At 37.7% G+C, this 14,923-nt stretch overlaps 1 protein-coding gene across 4 annotated transcripts in view; it reads left to right on the forward strand.

Moving 5' to 3' along the window:
• The window catches only part of RAPGEF5 (Rap guanine nucleotide exchange factor 5), a 241,542-nt gene that overhangs the window by 184,503 nt on the left and 42,116 nt on the right, over positions 1-14,923 (forward strand). For all 4 annotated transcript variants that reach the window (XM_031455033.2, XM_064487511.1, XM_064487513.1 and 1 more), the window contains exons 12-17: positions 3,787-3,865; positions 7,598-7,739; positions 8,919-9,016; positions 10,759-10,789; positions 11,928-12,006; positions 14,251-14,400. In XM_031455033.2, coding sequence (XP_031310893.1) covers positions 3,787-3,865; positions 7,598-7,739; positions 8,919-9,016; positions 10,759-10,789; positions 11,928-12,006; positions 14,251-14,400 — 579 coding nt within the window. The remainder of the gene's footprint in view (positions 1-3,786; positions 3,866-7,597; positions 7,740-8,918; positions 9,017-10,758; positions 10,790-11,927; positions 12,007-14,250; positions 14,401-14,923) is intronic.

Genomic DNA, 14,923 nt, shown 5'->3' on the forward strand with positions numbered 1-14,923 from the left:
TTCTTTTCCAAAAAAAAAAAAAAAAGCATTAAGCTTAGACCTTTTGGAAACATTTAGATCATTTCCTTTAATTTGATTAAATTTACATAATAGAACCCTATCAAAAGGATCTGTACCAAAACAGTTACTATTCCACTTTGACACAGCTCTGGCATGTTCTAGAAACACTTGTGTTTTGCAGAAATAAAATGGAAATTTTTAATGCTTGATACCCTTAAAGTGATAGAAAATAATTTATGCATAAAAGAAAAATACAGTCAAGTAAAATCAAATAAAAATAGACAATTCTTTTCTTATGCCTTAAAAGTAAAACAGTAGCAGATGATAGGGAAAATTTCTGTATTAACATCATTATGCCTAATTATAGGCATGAATTTTAAAGACATTTCTATCAAGGCTTTAGATTTTGACAGCACATAGATATATTTTATTTCAAGTTACATACTTCTTAAATCTATAATAGTATTTGCCTTCCAGTTTTGATTATTATAAGCCTGTAGCTTCTATACTGCAACAGTAATTACTGTATTTAAGAAAGCTACTACAAAATGCTATATTATTTTGGGGAAGATGGGGGTATTCCCAAAAGGATGGCTGAATATTTTTGTCAGTGATGAGCCAAGAACTTGGGATTTGATTTAGTAATTAATTTAATGAATTGAATTTCAAAGAAAAGTTTTTTTGTATATTAATACTTCGGTATTCATTAAGCTAGAAATCAAAATGTGTATCTTTTTATTCAGAATTAGTCTATACGGCAACTCTGAATGTGTTTAAATGAAAAATGTTTTTTATACACAAAGGTGCTTTTTTACCTAGTCTTAAATTACCATTAATTAAGCACTATATAATATAATAGATAATTATAGTGTTTTAATGGGGATGCCGATGGATTTGCTGGTCTTTCTAAATGGCCATTGTGGCTAGTAGTCTAAAGGGGATCATTTATATAGCCATTGTGGTTCTAAAAATATCTCTAAATACCAATGGGACAGCCTGTTTTGAAGCATGGTTATTATAAAATACACTTTTATTTGAAGTGTGTTGTTTTCATTATATCAATAAATTACTTTCATGAGCAGGAAATGAGTATCAATGCTGAAAAAGAAGAAAGGAAAGCTGTTTATACAGAAAGTTTTCAGGACATCATGGTAGTTTAATAGAGAAAGATTTAAGTTAGGAGTACTGGGAATCCATTGTATTCATTAGGATTTTTAGTTATTCTTTTCATTAGGTTTTTAACTAGAGCTGTTTTTATGTAGCCTCATTGTTTTAATTAATATTTCTATGGCAGAGAGGTAATTAGGTACATGCTGTTAAATATTAAATATGGTATAGCTTAGGGGAAAATAAGCATTTCTAGGTCAAAGCCCTTAACAAAATATTATCATATGTGAGTTGATTAATTGAATTGAATGCCAGACAGTTTTGCCACCATCCAACCAGATTCTCATAGTCACTCAGTTCATTATCTAAGACTGTTCCAGAATGGAATGACTGGTGATGTCAAAGGTTTTTCTTTGTATTCTCAGCTGCTAATGGAGTAAATCTTGATTAGAGAATACTTCCAACCTCATTAAATTAGCTAAGTATAAGACCATCCCAAAGAGTCTGAACCTGAATGTCACGCCAAGAATTTTATATGCTGCATGTGTGAGGTTCTCAGTGCTATCATCCAGTGGTTTCTCTGTATTGTTGGCTCCAATCTCTAGGGACCCACTGAAAACCCCCAAAATAGATTCTGGGCTACTCTGTAGTCCTTGCTGGCTGTATCTAACAAAGAATGCAAAAAAAAAAAAAAAAGAAAAGGAAAAGGTGTTCATTTCCACTCAGACCAGAGAAGTTGAGGATTCTCATCAACCATATTCAGTGCAGAGAAATGTTATCATTTGTGAACATTACTGTTCAGTAGCATCCCAGAATGATAGTTTTCAAGTTGGATTCCAAAATACCCTGGGAGTTCAGACATTATGCCATTGTTGGGTCTTAACTTTAACTATTTAAAACACTGTAATGAAAGAGACACAAAGTTTCCAATGTATAGTCCAGATTTTTCACTAGAATGCCCAGCTGTTAACTTGCACTGCCAGGTTAACTAGTTTGGGGTAGATCTTGTAATAAAGCTTCTCCTGCCTTTCTGTGCATAGATTTGAATTGTTTGTAAACAGGGGCCCAGAAGAGAGCGCCCAGCTCTGCTGGGAATGCAGGCTGAGCATGTCCACTCACATTCAGTTGTCCGGTCAGCCACGTTCCCGCTGTTTTCTAGTACGGGTCTCTTTATGCCCAGCGAGGCCCAGGCACATCTGTTGGAGGACTTGCTCTTGCCACAGAGTAATAGTGAGTGAGACCAATGACTGTGCACATACTGCAGTGTGATAGAGCCTTACAAATTTAGGCTTACTTTACGTTTTGGTGCCATTTGTCAAATTTATTTTTTTAGTAAGGAATACTTATCTAAAATAAATATCTTTGAAGAAATTCTCCTAATACTCTTCATTAACACCTCTGGTTCATTTAAAGGGCCTCTTGAAAGTTGAAAGCAAACTTTTTTGTCAACCATTACCATTGCAACCACTTACCTGTGTGGATCAGGGTTATTGTGATATTTTGCAACATTAACAAACCATAGAAATAAATTAACCCCTGCAGCTGATACAGGAATGTAGATGTCATTCACAACCTCTTTTTATCAGAGTTTTGTGTTCATAAGCATGGTCTTGTTTTGCGTTGATAACTTTTAAAGTAAATGTTGCTGGTTATTTCTAAAATTCTGGAATTTTTCCAGTCTTCAATATAGAGTTCTGTACCAGGCAGTTCTTTGTACTTAACACATTTATGGTGTAAGAGAGCATCAGTGCTATTGAGTAGACAAGCTCATGATTCTTAACAATTTATTACTATTTCAAATAGCTCAAAATTTGATACCCAGAATGTAGAAGATACGAAAATTAAATATCATAAAATGCATTTTAAAGCAAGGAGATTAGATAAAGAGTGCTATGGCAAAAAGTCTACTTTGCATTCTGAATATAAATCTTTTCTATCATTTTGGAAATTATATTGGAGGTCAGTTTTCCTGTTTAGCAGTTCCATATCATAAGCCAAGAGGCAATAAAAATGGAGCCTGTTTTTGTTGGTTAAAGAGGTGGAAAAAGAAATTAGGAAGGAGTATGTCATGACACATTATGCCTGCTCTCCACTTTTAACTGGGCTTAACTTTCTCTTCATGGCAATAAGAAAATCACTCATCATTTTCCCAACTTCTTACAGATGCTTTCCAGAGATAAAGGTGAATGGCCTTGGAACCTGATGTGTGTCCTCTGGGTTTTATTATCCATTGTTCTTGCCCTAGACCTTGGTAAATGGCTTTAGAAAAAGCCTTTACTTATTGGAACATGTAGGCTTCATTCCCTGTAGGTCTGGAGTGCCTACCTCAGAAATCTTATAAAATTTATTTTTAAAAGCACATTTTTTATGCATTGGTTTCTGTACCCACAAATATAAATGATGTTTTAGGAAAAAAAATGACAAAATTGTATGTTTAGAGAGACTTACAATAAAAAAGAAAAAATACTTTCATTGCTTGAGGCATTCTATATATGGAGTTTGTAAAAATAATGGATAATGTAATATATTTTGTGGCTGAAATGCTCCTGACCTCCACCCTCCTCCTGCCACCACCATTTATCATGTTTCTGCTGTGCACACTGTTCTGCGGCCTGGGTAAGCAGCTGCCCTTCTTATCACCGATTTGTTCACTTTGTGTCTGTTTTCCTTCCTTTGCAGAGACCCTCCTTGACGACTTCCTTCTCACGTACACAGTCTTCATGACCACTGACGACTTGTGCCAGGCACTGCTGAGGCAATATCCTTCACTGACCTCGGGACGCTGCGGCGGCTTCCTCTCACACCGATGCCTCTCCTTAGGAATGAGCTGCCTTTCTTCATTTATTCAGCCCCTCAGTAGAGTACAGCTATGTCAAATACGTCGTGCTCGCCAAGGTGAAAGATGAAATGAGACAGAAGAGGCAGGGGGACTGGAAATGCAGAGCTGCTGTTTCCACATTCCAAGTCAGGGGTAAATTGTACTGCCCGTATTATGTTTTCTCCAAACCTCTGTCTCCAGGCTTTAGAAATCTGGACATGAACTTGGCCTACTGGGTAAACCCTAGGGTCAAGAGGTTGAGAGGACTGACAATACATGAACTTAGGAAACAATCAGCCAATTAGTGCCAGACCACTCAGGTGGGAAAACATATGTATGTGATAGTGTGTTTCTGGGCAGGTGCCCCCAGGGGAGACAAGGGTTCCCCGCGTCGGAGGTCTTACCCTCAAAGTCAGTTGTCATTTCGGGGCTTTGTCAAGGCATGTTCTCTTAGGATGATGGAAGCTTTAGGATTTTATACACCAACTAGAACAGGTGCAGTAGATGAAAGGCCAGAAAGCCAAGCCAAGGGAATGTATTCAAAGTTTCCAAATGAGTGTCTTGCCTCACAATGTTTAAGGAAGATGCTGCAAAAGTATTTCAGTAGCCCTCTTTAACTGTCAGGTTTTTACTAAACCAAACTGAAGATTTCACTTGAGCCCACATGAAAATTTTTAGGAAGATGGGTTGTTAGGGTTTTTTTGTTTATTTGTTTTTGCATATACCTAAGTTTGATTGAGCCTTGATGGTAGTGGTCTTGGTAATAATCTTCTCCTGATAAATAATTGTTACATTTCTTCCCCACTTTACAGCATTTTCCTACTTAAGAGAATACTTTAAAACGCCATAAAGGCATAATCGAAGTAAAATCCCTCTTAATAAATATATAAACTAAAACTAGTCATTCCTTTTTAGTGCTTGACTGTATTGCATGGCTACACAAAGCTACAAAGGTATTTTGAAACTTTTTAGAACCAGTTCGTAAAATTGATCTTGAAACATTGTTAGTTGTGAATTTGGAAAATTTCAAAAACAGACTTCTTCCACAGCTTCCAAGTAGGGGTGTTACTAGGAAATTCAGCAAGAATTACAAGGTTGTCAAGTTCTTCTTTATAAGTGTTTTGGAAAAATTACCTATGAGCTGATTTCTTCTACATTTTAATGTTAACATAATTCCAAAAGAATTACCACCTGTTAAATAATAGTTTGTTTTACAGCAAATTAGATGCCTTCAAACTATTGTTTTTAAATATGATCCTATTTTTATTTGTGATTATTATCAAATAGGTTAATGCCTCATAGAATTCCCCTGAAGAATCTCTAGAACTTTACTTGGATATAAACATGTTTTGAGTCGTTGGTCAGGACATTTTATATGAATATTTAGTTACAGTTCCTAGCAGGCTTTTTACTAGTTATAAAACTCATGAAATACAGGACATTTTAAGCCAGGAGTCTTCCTGCATGATTATTTCGGTATATTTGCAGGCTCTGCCTTTTATGAAATAATAAAAACTACAAAAATATGGCATCCATATTTAATCTGAAATATATTTATGTACATCTTAGTGAAGATATCTTTTATATTCTACTGCTATCACCTTCTAAGGAGAGGTCTAAATTATTTTTTTGTTTGTTTTTCCTCGTTGATTTTGAACATTGCTTACAGATTAGAGCCGTTTGTGCTGTGTTTGGATATCTCACGTGGATATTTTACTGTGATAAAATTTAAAGCTTTTCAACTTTTATCATCAAAAAAAAGCATTACTTAAGCTCACAGCCCTCGGTTGGCTAACGTTCAGTGCATTATGCTAAAGGTATAGCTCTCACCTAATACCTTCCCACTGTCCCCTCCCCCAGCTAAACGTGTACATCAGTGTAATCTAGCATGGGCAAAATGTGCAAGAATGAATGGACCCTGATACAGAAAACCAGGAAAGTACAAATGTAAATTTAATCAGTAAATATTTTTAAAAATACATCTTGTAGGGAAGAGAACAAGATTAAGTAACTACACGGTGGTAACTATGAGTAGAGGAGAGTAGTTCAGGTTTCAGTCCTTGAAGTTGCTTAATCTGGCTGGTCCATGATTGTAGAACAGATATGCAGCCGCAGTAAGAAGCTCATCTCTTCACCTACATATGCTGACATAAAAGAAAGAAGTTGTTAGTATTTGTTAATTTTCCAGATGTTTTTTCTTTATCATTAGTCAAGCCATGATAGTTAAAGGAAAAGAAGAAAAGGACAGTGGAAATAATTTAAGATAATCTTTATATTTTGCCTTTCAAGAGAAACACTAGAAGAAAGATACTCTAACAGATTCTTTATGTGTTTGCCTGAGTTTATTTCACAGGTAGAAAATCAAAGAAATCACATGACCTTGATGTATTTTTGCAGGTTGAAGAGGCAGTGACTAAATTATGTTTTAAAATAATTACAAAGCCTGATACAGAATGTGTTCCTAATTTGCAGTTATAGATCAGCATTAAAGAACACAGAATCCTGTCCAACAACCCCAAAGCCTACCTGTGTTTGGTATTACAATATTTTCTATTCCTACTTAACTTTTCAGTGTATCCAGGATACTCAGAAATGATAATTTGGGGAGCAAAAATACTAGGTTGGTTTGGAAAACACCAAGCTTCTGTCTCATTCCTAAGGCTTTAAGTGTGTTGCCTTTGAGGTTGTTATTTTTATATAATTTTAACAGCATAGTTAATGTGCAGTCATTGTATACAAATGAGGAAATGCTTGTAAATACAATAAAAATAATTCACATTCTCTGAAATCTCATTAACTTAAGAAGCCACTGTTAACTATCAGTATATATCTTTCCAGGTAATGAAATTATTCATATAAATAAGCATAGTTAATAGAAATGGATCATCCTAACTTACTCTTTTCTTACTTGTTTTCCTACTTAATAGCATATTGTGAATGTCCTGTGTCAGTAAATGTACCGCTGGACCATCGGTTTTAATGGCTTTAGAAGAGCCTGTTAAATGAATATGCAGTAATTTATTTAACTGTTCTCAATGGCTGAAGCATTTAGGTTACCCCTATTTAATTCTTTTTGTCCCGGTGAAAATAAAAATTAACAATTCTTTTTTACTTACGTTTGCACATTTACCCAAATTTTTTTCAAGTAGATTCCTAAGGGTGGGTATTTGAATCACATCACAAATGATACTCCAGAAATCTGTGCTCATTTGGGCCTACTTTAGAAGTAACTGGTTTCGTGGAATGTGGGTTTCTGAGGATCAAAGTTTATCTGGCCTAGTTCTGATCTAACTTTTATGGAAACAGTGTCCACCTATATAACGAGGCCGGATCTCTTGGAACCACCCTTGATGTGAATGGGCCGCCTGGCGTCTCTTTGGGGTGGCATTAACCCCTGCTGCCCAGGGGACTGTGTCGTCAGCTGTCAGTGTGATCCTCTAATCCTTATCCTCGCAGCCTGCCACCAAGTCTATGTAAATCATTCGTGTTGACTTTTGCTCTTTTCAGTGAGCATCTTTTGCTCTCCCTGCACATTCTTTTCTTCCTGCATCTTTGGATACACATAGTTTTTTTGGAAAAAGTGCTTTAGCATATTTTGTGAAAACAAGAGTCAACAGATTGCCTCATATTTTCATTTTCAACAACGTAGTATTCTTTCTTAACCGTCTGCACCTATTCTGCTAAGAAGTTTCAAGGCAAAGAAAACTCAGATGTTCCTTGTCGGAAACGTAAGGTCTTGCATCTTGTTTCACAGTGGATTGCTCTGTACAAAGACTGGTTACATGAAGATGAACATTCAAAAATGTTTTTAAAGGTAATGTGAAACTTCTAGTTTAATGCCAAATGACTGATACTATTTTCAGTTACGCTTTTCAAAAATCTTATTCATAGGTTACAATCCTCCAACTTGTTTGTAATATTCAGGTTATGATTCAAAGTATTGATTTGTTTTGACTTCTGAAGCCTGATATTCCTTACAATAGATAGAAATTTTTTAACTTTAAATAATTCAATATGAATAAATGTTAAAGGCAAATTTTACAATAATCTTTTAATTTAAGGTTATATATTTTATAAGTCATGGGAATTTTGATTGCAAATGAAATAACTAAGGAAGGTAAAATAAAACATACTTTTAAAACTTGATACTATTTAGTATGTTGACATGTATTATAAGTTTAAACTAACCAGCCCCATAGCTATAATAATGGGATAAAACTATATTTATCATTTAAAAACTATATTGACAAGGTATACATTATGAAACCTTTTCAGGACATGGTGTTTTTTGAGAAATTGAAGTAATAATAACTTGTAACAAAGATACTAACCTAGATTCACATTTGAAGTTAGATAAACTTCAAATAAACTAGTCATTATTAGGCTGCAGTATCTTTTCAACACAGATGATTCTCTGGAAATGATTTGTAAACAGTCAGATTCCTTTGGCCACCAAAACCATATTAGCTGTGCAGGTTAGTATAGAGAGGGGTAGAAGGGAATTCGAGCAAGGAAGAGTTCTATTTCAGAATAGGCAGTGTCTAAACTGACTTTACCTTTCATGAAAGAAATCACTTTGATTTCAAAATTCAGGTGTCATTTAGACATCCAGTTGAAAACTGGTGTAAACCAACTCTTTGATTAAAGACAACTGGGTCATTTAATCCAATTGATGTCTTTTCCTCCAAAATGATTATGTGGATATTATTTCTAAACATACAGAACAGGCACGGAAATCTTGTATAGTTAGCCAGAAATCTCTTAAGTTTCCAGTGTTCCTTACCTGAAGCCCCTAAAAGCTTCCAGAGAGCCACTCCAGCTGAGTGTGGGCCTAGGAGGTGGAACCCACTCAGGATCTCATAGGTACTGGTTTAATGCCCTGCGTTGGCCTGAATCCCACCTGTTTCCCTGAGCAAGTTAACCACTGTATGAGTCTTAGTCCTTACAAAAGAGGCATTAAACCAATTAAGCTGCCGTTTTCTTTTTCTCCCAGACCATTTATAGGAATGTACTGGATGATGTATATGAATATCCAATACTTGAAAAAGAACTGAAAGAATTTCAAAAGATACTTGGAATGCACCGTCGGCAGTGAGTATTTAATTTTGCTTATCACAGTTAATGAAAGAAAGGAGCAGTAAATGTGACAAAACTTTGGATGTCTCTTAAAGATCATTTTGAACATTTTGACTCTGAGATTCATCTTGATGCCTCCTTTTCTACTAGTAAATGTCTGTTTTGTTTTTCTAGCTCAAAATGAATGAACACTAGATCAAGCTTATTGGCTGTTTTTTAACCCTGTTTGACATGATAGAAACAAACTGAGCCATGACAACGTGGGTGCATAAGAACAATTATGTGATACGTTATAATTTAATTGTAAAAGTGTAAATATTTAACTTGCCATTTGGAGGGCTCATAGCTCTCTCTCATGGAATAGGAAAAAAAGTTTTACAAATAGGTCCCAGCAAGTCATGGAGCATTTTAAAAGCTCAATTTTATGGATTCCCTGAGGTTTCTTTATCAGTTTAAAAAGATTAAAGAACAGCGTTTCCTCAATGCCTTTTGTCATGTCCAAGTGTCCCTGAGGTATCTGTCATTAGTCTTTCAAGCTGTCAATACCTGACTTTAACACTAACTCTCCTTATTAATTTTGGTAAAGGACAACAAGTCATTATTCACGTTTCAGATATAGCTGCAAAGTTCATCTGAAGGGAAAAATTGTTTTCTGATTTACAATATAAACATAAAATGCATCTGTTTGCAAGTGTGAAAAACTTCTATTAAGATTTCAGCAGTCACAAATGTACTTCTTATAGAGAATGTTAATTCAGGCCTTTCAGACTACTGATTTGAGATTTAAAGCCTGGCTTCATTTTAGTAAATGGAGATCCTGTGGCAAATAAATGGCTATGTAAATAATTTTAGGGAGCAAACAAATCATGTCTAAGCCTTAATCCCCAAGCATGAAAATCACACATTTAAAAATTCAGAAATGAGGCACAAGGTATTAGAAACAACTACTGTGAATTTGGGTGGTCGTCTTTTATCACAGTCTACATTATAATAAATTTCCATAGCATAAGACTAGTATGAAAATATGAACAAATGAAACAACAAAAAAGAAGAAATGTTTACATCAAAATAATCTCCTACATGGAATTTGGTCTTGCTACAAGGCAGGCCTTGTTACAGTTGGGCAGATTTAGTTCTGGTTTGATACACATTTAAATGCATTAAATACATTAATGGAACTTAATACATTCCATTTGAAAAACACACATTAAAATGAGAAATAAGATTTAAGTAAGAAAGTAAAGTAAGAAATGAGATTTAAGTAAGAAAATGATCTAAGACGTGATTCTTGGTATAAGATTATGAAATATCTTTAGATTCTTGAATGAGATTTGAGCTGGGGCCCTGCAGAATGTCCCCCAGTCCACCACAAACTGAAACATTCTGGAAAAGATCTGCCGTGGCTGACTTATTTAGCTTTCCGAATAACAATAATTTCACCTAGAAGCTATCAAAATATGAGAAAACTTAGAGATTCTGTGGGCTGAATAAATCCAGCTCTTCACTCGGTGCTCACTTTCTGTGGATAGAAAGCAAAATATACCTGTTGAATAGATAGCTTCTTTTCTTCCTGGTTCACCTGACATCTGGAGCCCAATGTCAAGTATGTTACACATAGGAAACTGATGAATACTGTGTGTTTTATCTTTTCAAAAAGCAAAAACCTGTGTCCAGTGCCCACAAAGTAGTCTCTGTGACAATAACTGCATTGTTCTGGGTTTGAGGCGAAGACTGACTTCTTGTCCTTTTTCTTTCAGTACTGTTGATGAATATTCACCACAAAGGAAGGTAAGGCAGACCCTTCTCTCTGCAGTGGGTTGATGGGGTTTGGAGACCTCACCTGGCCTCACCTGGCACGTCTTCATAGTTAAGGAACACCACCTCCTGTGGAGCAGGGCCAGGCAGGAAGCAGGGCTGCAGCTCTCTTGAGCTTTCCTGCTTCACTTCAGTTTCCCTGGGCTGGTCCAGATCCAACTGCAGCAGGTGCCCTTGACTTTCTGATATTCCACATTTCCATGGTGCATTTTAGAGTCTCAGAGTTTCCCCAGTGTCCCCAGAATGATGTAAATTCGATTGTCAACTATGGATGTAAAAACAGAAAACAATCTACACAAGAATCTTGACTGCAAGAGTAAGGAAGACTTGGGTGGGGAGGGAGGGTATAGCTCAGTGCTAGATTGTGCGCCTAGCATGCACAAGGTCCTGGGTTCAATCCCCAGTACCTCCATTAAAGATGAGTTTTTTTTAAAACTTAATTACCTCCTCCCCAAAATTAAAAAAAACTAAAATCTAAAATATATATAAAAGATATATTTTAAAAAAAAGTGAGAAAGTCTTGTCAGAAGAGGGTTTCCACTTTTCAACCTAAGAGAGAGAGAGATGGTTGCAAGAATGAATGTTTCCTGTTCGGCATGATGGGGGAAACACAAAATGACGTGTCAGGCACAAGTTTTGTAGGAGCTGATGTATCAGGTGGGTAATCATACTGCATAGTTTACCTTTTTCCCTTTAGCAAGTTATTGTACTACAGCAGAAGTATGAAGCTGTCTCAAAATTGCATTATCTAAAAGCAAAGTTGATATTGGGATGGGGAAACCATGTTTTCCTCAGGAGAAGAGTCTGTGAATATTTGTAGCAGCCAGAGGTTAAAAATCACACTGATACTCTCCAGTATGTTGCAGGGAATAATTTTAGGGGCTTTTTCCCTGCCACTAGCCTTGGCCAAGATCTGTCATGTGGCTCTGACTCTTCACCTCCACATGCATTAATTGAGGCAACTCCCAGTTTATTCCTTTAAGACTGGATGGGTGGGTTTCATATCAAAAAAAAAAGTTGGCACACTCTTTTGGAACATGTTGCAAACAGCTGTGGTTTTCCAAAGGGCAGGAATACATTCATTCATTGTTCTTGTTCTCCCATCTCACAGAATAAAGCCCTTTTCCACCAATTCAGTCTGAAGGAGAACTGGCTCCAGCACAGAGGAACTGTGACTGAAACAGAGGAATGTGAGTGTGATTTGCACGAGGATTTGGGGTGGGTGGGTAGCAGCTTCTCCCCGTCATTCTCCACCTGTAACACATCAGTCTGCTTTTAAACCACTGCCAGCGGCCCCACCCCTCCGATAAGCACCCAAAATGATAGTTTTTCTTCTTTTGCTGTGGGCGTTACAATTTTCTTCATCACAGAAGACTGCCCCAGGGACCAAGGACATTTGTAATCTGAGAAGTAAGGAAGGGAGACTGCAGGGAGTGCCCTGCGCTCTCCGGGAGAGGTGCAGAATGGACAGGAAAGGCAGCCTTTTCCTCTTGGCTGCCTTCTCCCCTGCTTCATCAGCGCAGTGTCTTGACTCACTGGAAAGTCCACTGAAGGTGGCGTGCAGGGCTTTGGCTGAGTCAGTCCCCGAGATTTCAAGAAGAAAATCTTGGCGGGAATAACAAAAGGAAGGATGTACATTCAAAACTCCTCCAAGGCAGGGCTGTGCCGGGCAGCACCACGCGTACAGTATGTCCTCTGTCCGTGCTGCTGCCCAAGGGGCTCGTGACCTGCCCTGAAGAGGGCTGCTCCATCAGCACAGGGGAAACAGCTCTGCAGCACTCTGGAGGTGCTGACGTGCTTTCTGGCAGTACTGTTTTATAACGGAACAGGAAATGGTTTCCGCCTGTTTGGGTGAAGTGAGTCAAGTGCAGAGCTGGAAAACGCTTACAGCCATGCAGATATTCACACTATTGTAACTTGGAGACTTTCTGAGACCCATAAGTGTGGACGTTGAATATTTGCTCAACTTCTTGAACAACAGCGTGTCACGAGGATACCTCTTCTGTTCCATTGTTTGTGTAAACAAGCAGCCCGTGAAGGCCCTCCTTGTGTCCAAAGTGTCATCTGTGCCAAGTGGAGAGCAAATGAAATGACCTTTCTCCTAATCTCTCAGTTGCTGGTCCCCCTTTTCCCATTTGTCTTACAATTAATTGTATAATTTTCCAAGCTGAGAGTCAAAGAATCTGAGTATTTCAAGACACCCCCTCACTCCCCGCCGGCCTCTTTTTGTTCATCATTGTTTTAAGCAAGCTGTACACAAGTGGTTTGCAGGCCGTATCTTTGCCTTGCTCAAAAATTCCATCTTTCTATGGAAGGAAAAAGCCTCTCACCAGTCTTGACAACACATCAAACAACTCTTTGTCAGATGCTATTGTTTTAGTGACACCCAACCAGACCAAAACCAAAATGCAGTCAGTGCCTCCTGGTGGTGTGTTTACTTTGAGGTTTGTACTAGTAAACTCAGAATTTGTCTTTTGCTTCATCGGCATATCTGTGAAAACAATCCTGGGTTTATTTTTGTGGTGCCAGTTAAATTGCATGTGAATTTCTCTAGTAGCTGTACTCCTTTTTTTCTTTTTTCTTTTTTTTTTTTTAGTCTAGAAGACTAAGTGTATTATTGTCCCTCTGTCTTTTCTAAAGAAGCTAGTGTTTTATACATTCAGAGTAGCTGATATAAGAGGCAAATAATGTTGTCAGTTATTTCCATTGCTATTAAAACAGCTTCTCCTATCAAATCATAAACATTTTTCCAGGGCCCTGTTCACCCTGGTAGTGATAATGTCCTATTAATAATGATCAGCACCGCAGACAAGAAAAAGGAAATTAAAAAGGCTGGAAATGTGACCTCCATTTGGAAGCCAAACTCACTACCACCTTGATGGGGAGGCGGGGGAGCACATCATTCTTTAATGGTCAAGAAGGCTGAAGCCAAAAACCATGGCAAATGACAGATTTTTAGATAAGCTTATGAGAATTCGAATAACAACATGTAGAGTTCTTGATTGCACCACTGTGACGGTCTGGAAGAGGAGTGTAAAATTAAAATGTGTGAGTTAAGACATTGTAATAGACTGCTTTGGGAGACCTCAGTGGCTCTCAAAGAAGGGACTCCGGAGTCCTGTCGTGTGGCCCAGACTCCAGCACCTGTGTTGTGGTCAGGCCGCCTCCATGGTGTGGGTCTCTCCTTATAGTTCGGGCCGCCTATGCACTGCTCAAGCTTGTCCCCCAGCGTTATAGTGTCTGCATCTCCCGTGTGTGCAGGCACGCACTTCTATGCATATACCCTCAGGGCCTGTGCGCATACATAAATATGTAAATCTAGCTGTGTCTGGTCTGTACTAAAGAGAATAGGAGGGTGGGTGCCTTGACTTGAAAAAGTCTGTATCTCCTGGTCACACCTCTTTGTTCACTCACAATTCTTTCGCCCCGTGCAGTTTTTTGCCACGTCTATGTAACGGAGCACTCCTATGTCAGTGTGAAGGCAAAAGTTTCCAGTACAGCCCAGGAGATCCTGAAAGTGGTGGCAGAAAAGATCCAGCATGCGGAAGAGGATCTGGCTCTGGTTACCGTCTCATTCTCTGGGGGTAAGTGATTTTCTGTCCTTGAATATTAATCTTTCACTGGATCACCTCCAAAAGGAGAGAGTTGACATTTTTATGGTATAATCGTGCAGTGCATCCCTCCCAGGTCCGCAGCTGGATGACCACAGGAACAACAAGAAGCTGCCTACCAGAGATGTTTCCATGACAACAGTTGGGTACTGTTGGATACTGAATTTCCTCCCCAAGAACTGAATAGAGAGGCACGCCAGTGTTTTGAAATGTGTTATAAGGCTTTACATATTTTGTACTCTAGATAAGCCTTCTGTTTTCATATTTAAATTAGCTTGGGAAATTGCTAAAGGATGAAATTACTTTCGGAAGAAAAAAGAAAGACAGCCTTGAACTAGTCATTTTGCTGGCTGACAATTTAAGACTTAAAGACTTCCTATTGATGGAAATAAAAACTGTACAATAAGCCGAAAGCTCACAGGCAGTGTTCCTTCAGGTGGACATGGGGAGTGAGGCCTGGTGATAGCTTTTCCTTCTGTTGGGCCTTATTTATCCT

This window comes from Camelus dromedarius, chromosome 7 (assembly GCF_036321535.1).
Source record: "Camelus dromedarius isolate mCamDro1 chromosome 7, mCamDro1.pat, whole genome shotgun sequence".
Classification (NCBI taxonomy): domain Eukaryota; kingdom Metazoa; phylum Chordata; class Mammalia; order Artiodactyla; family Camelidae; genus Camelus; species Camelus dromedarius.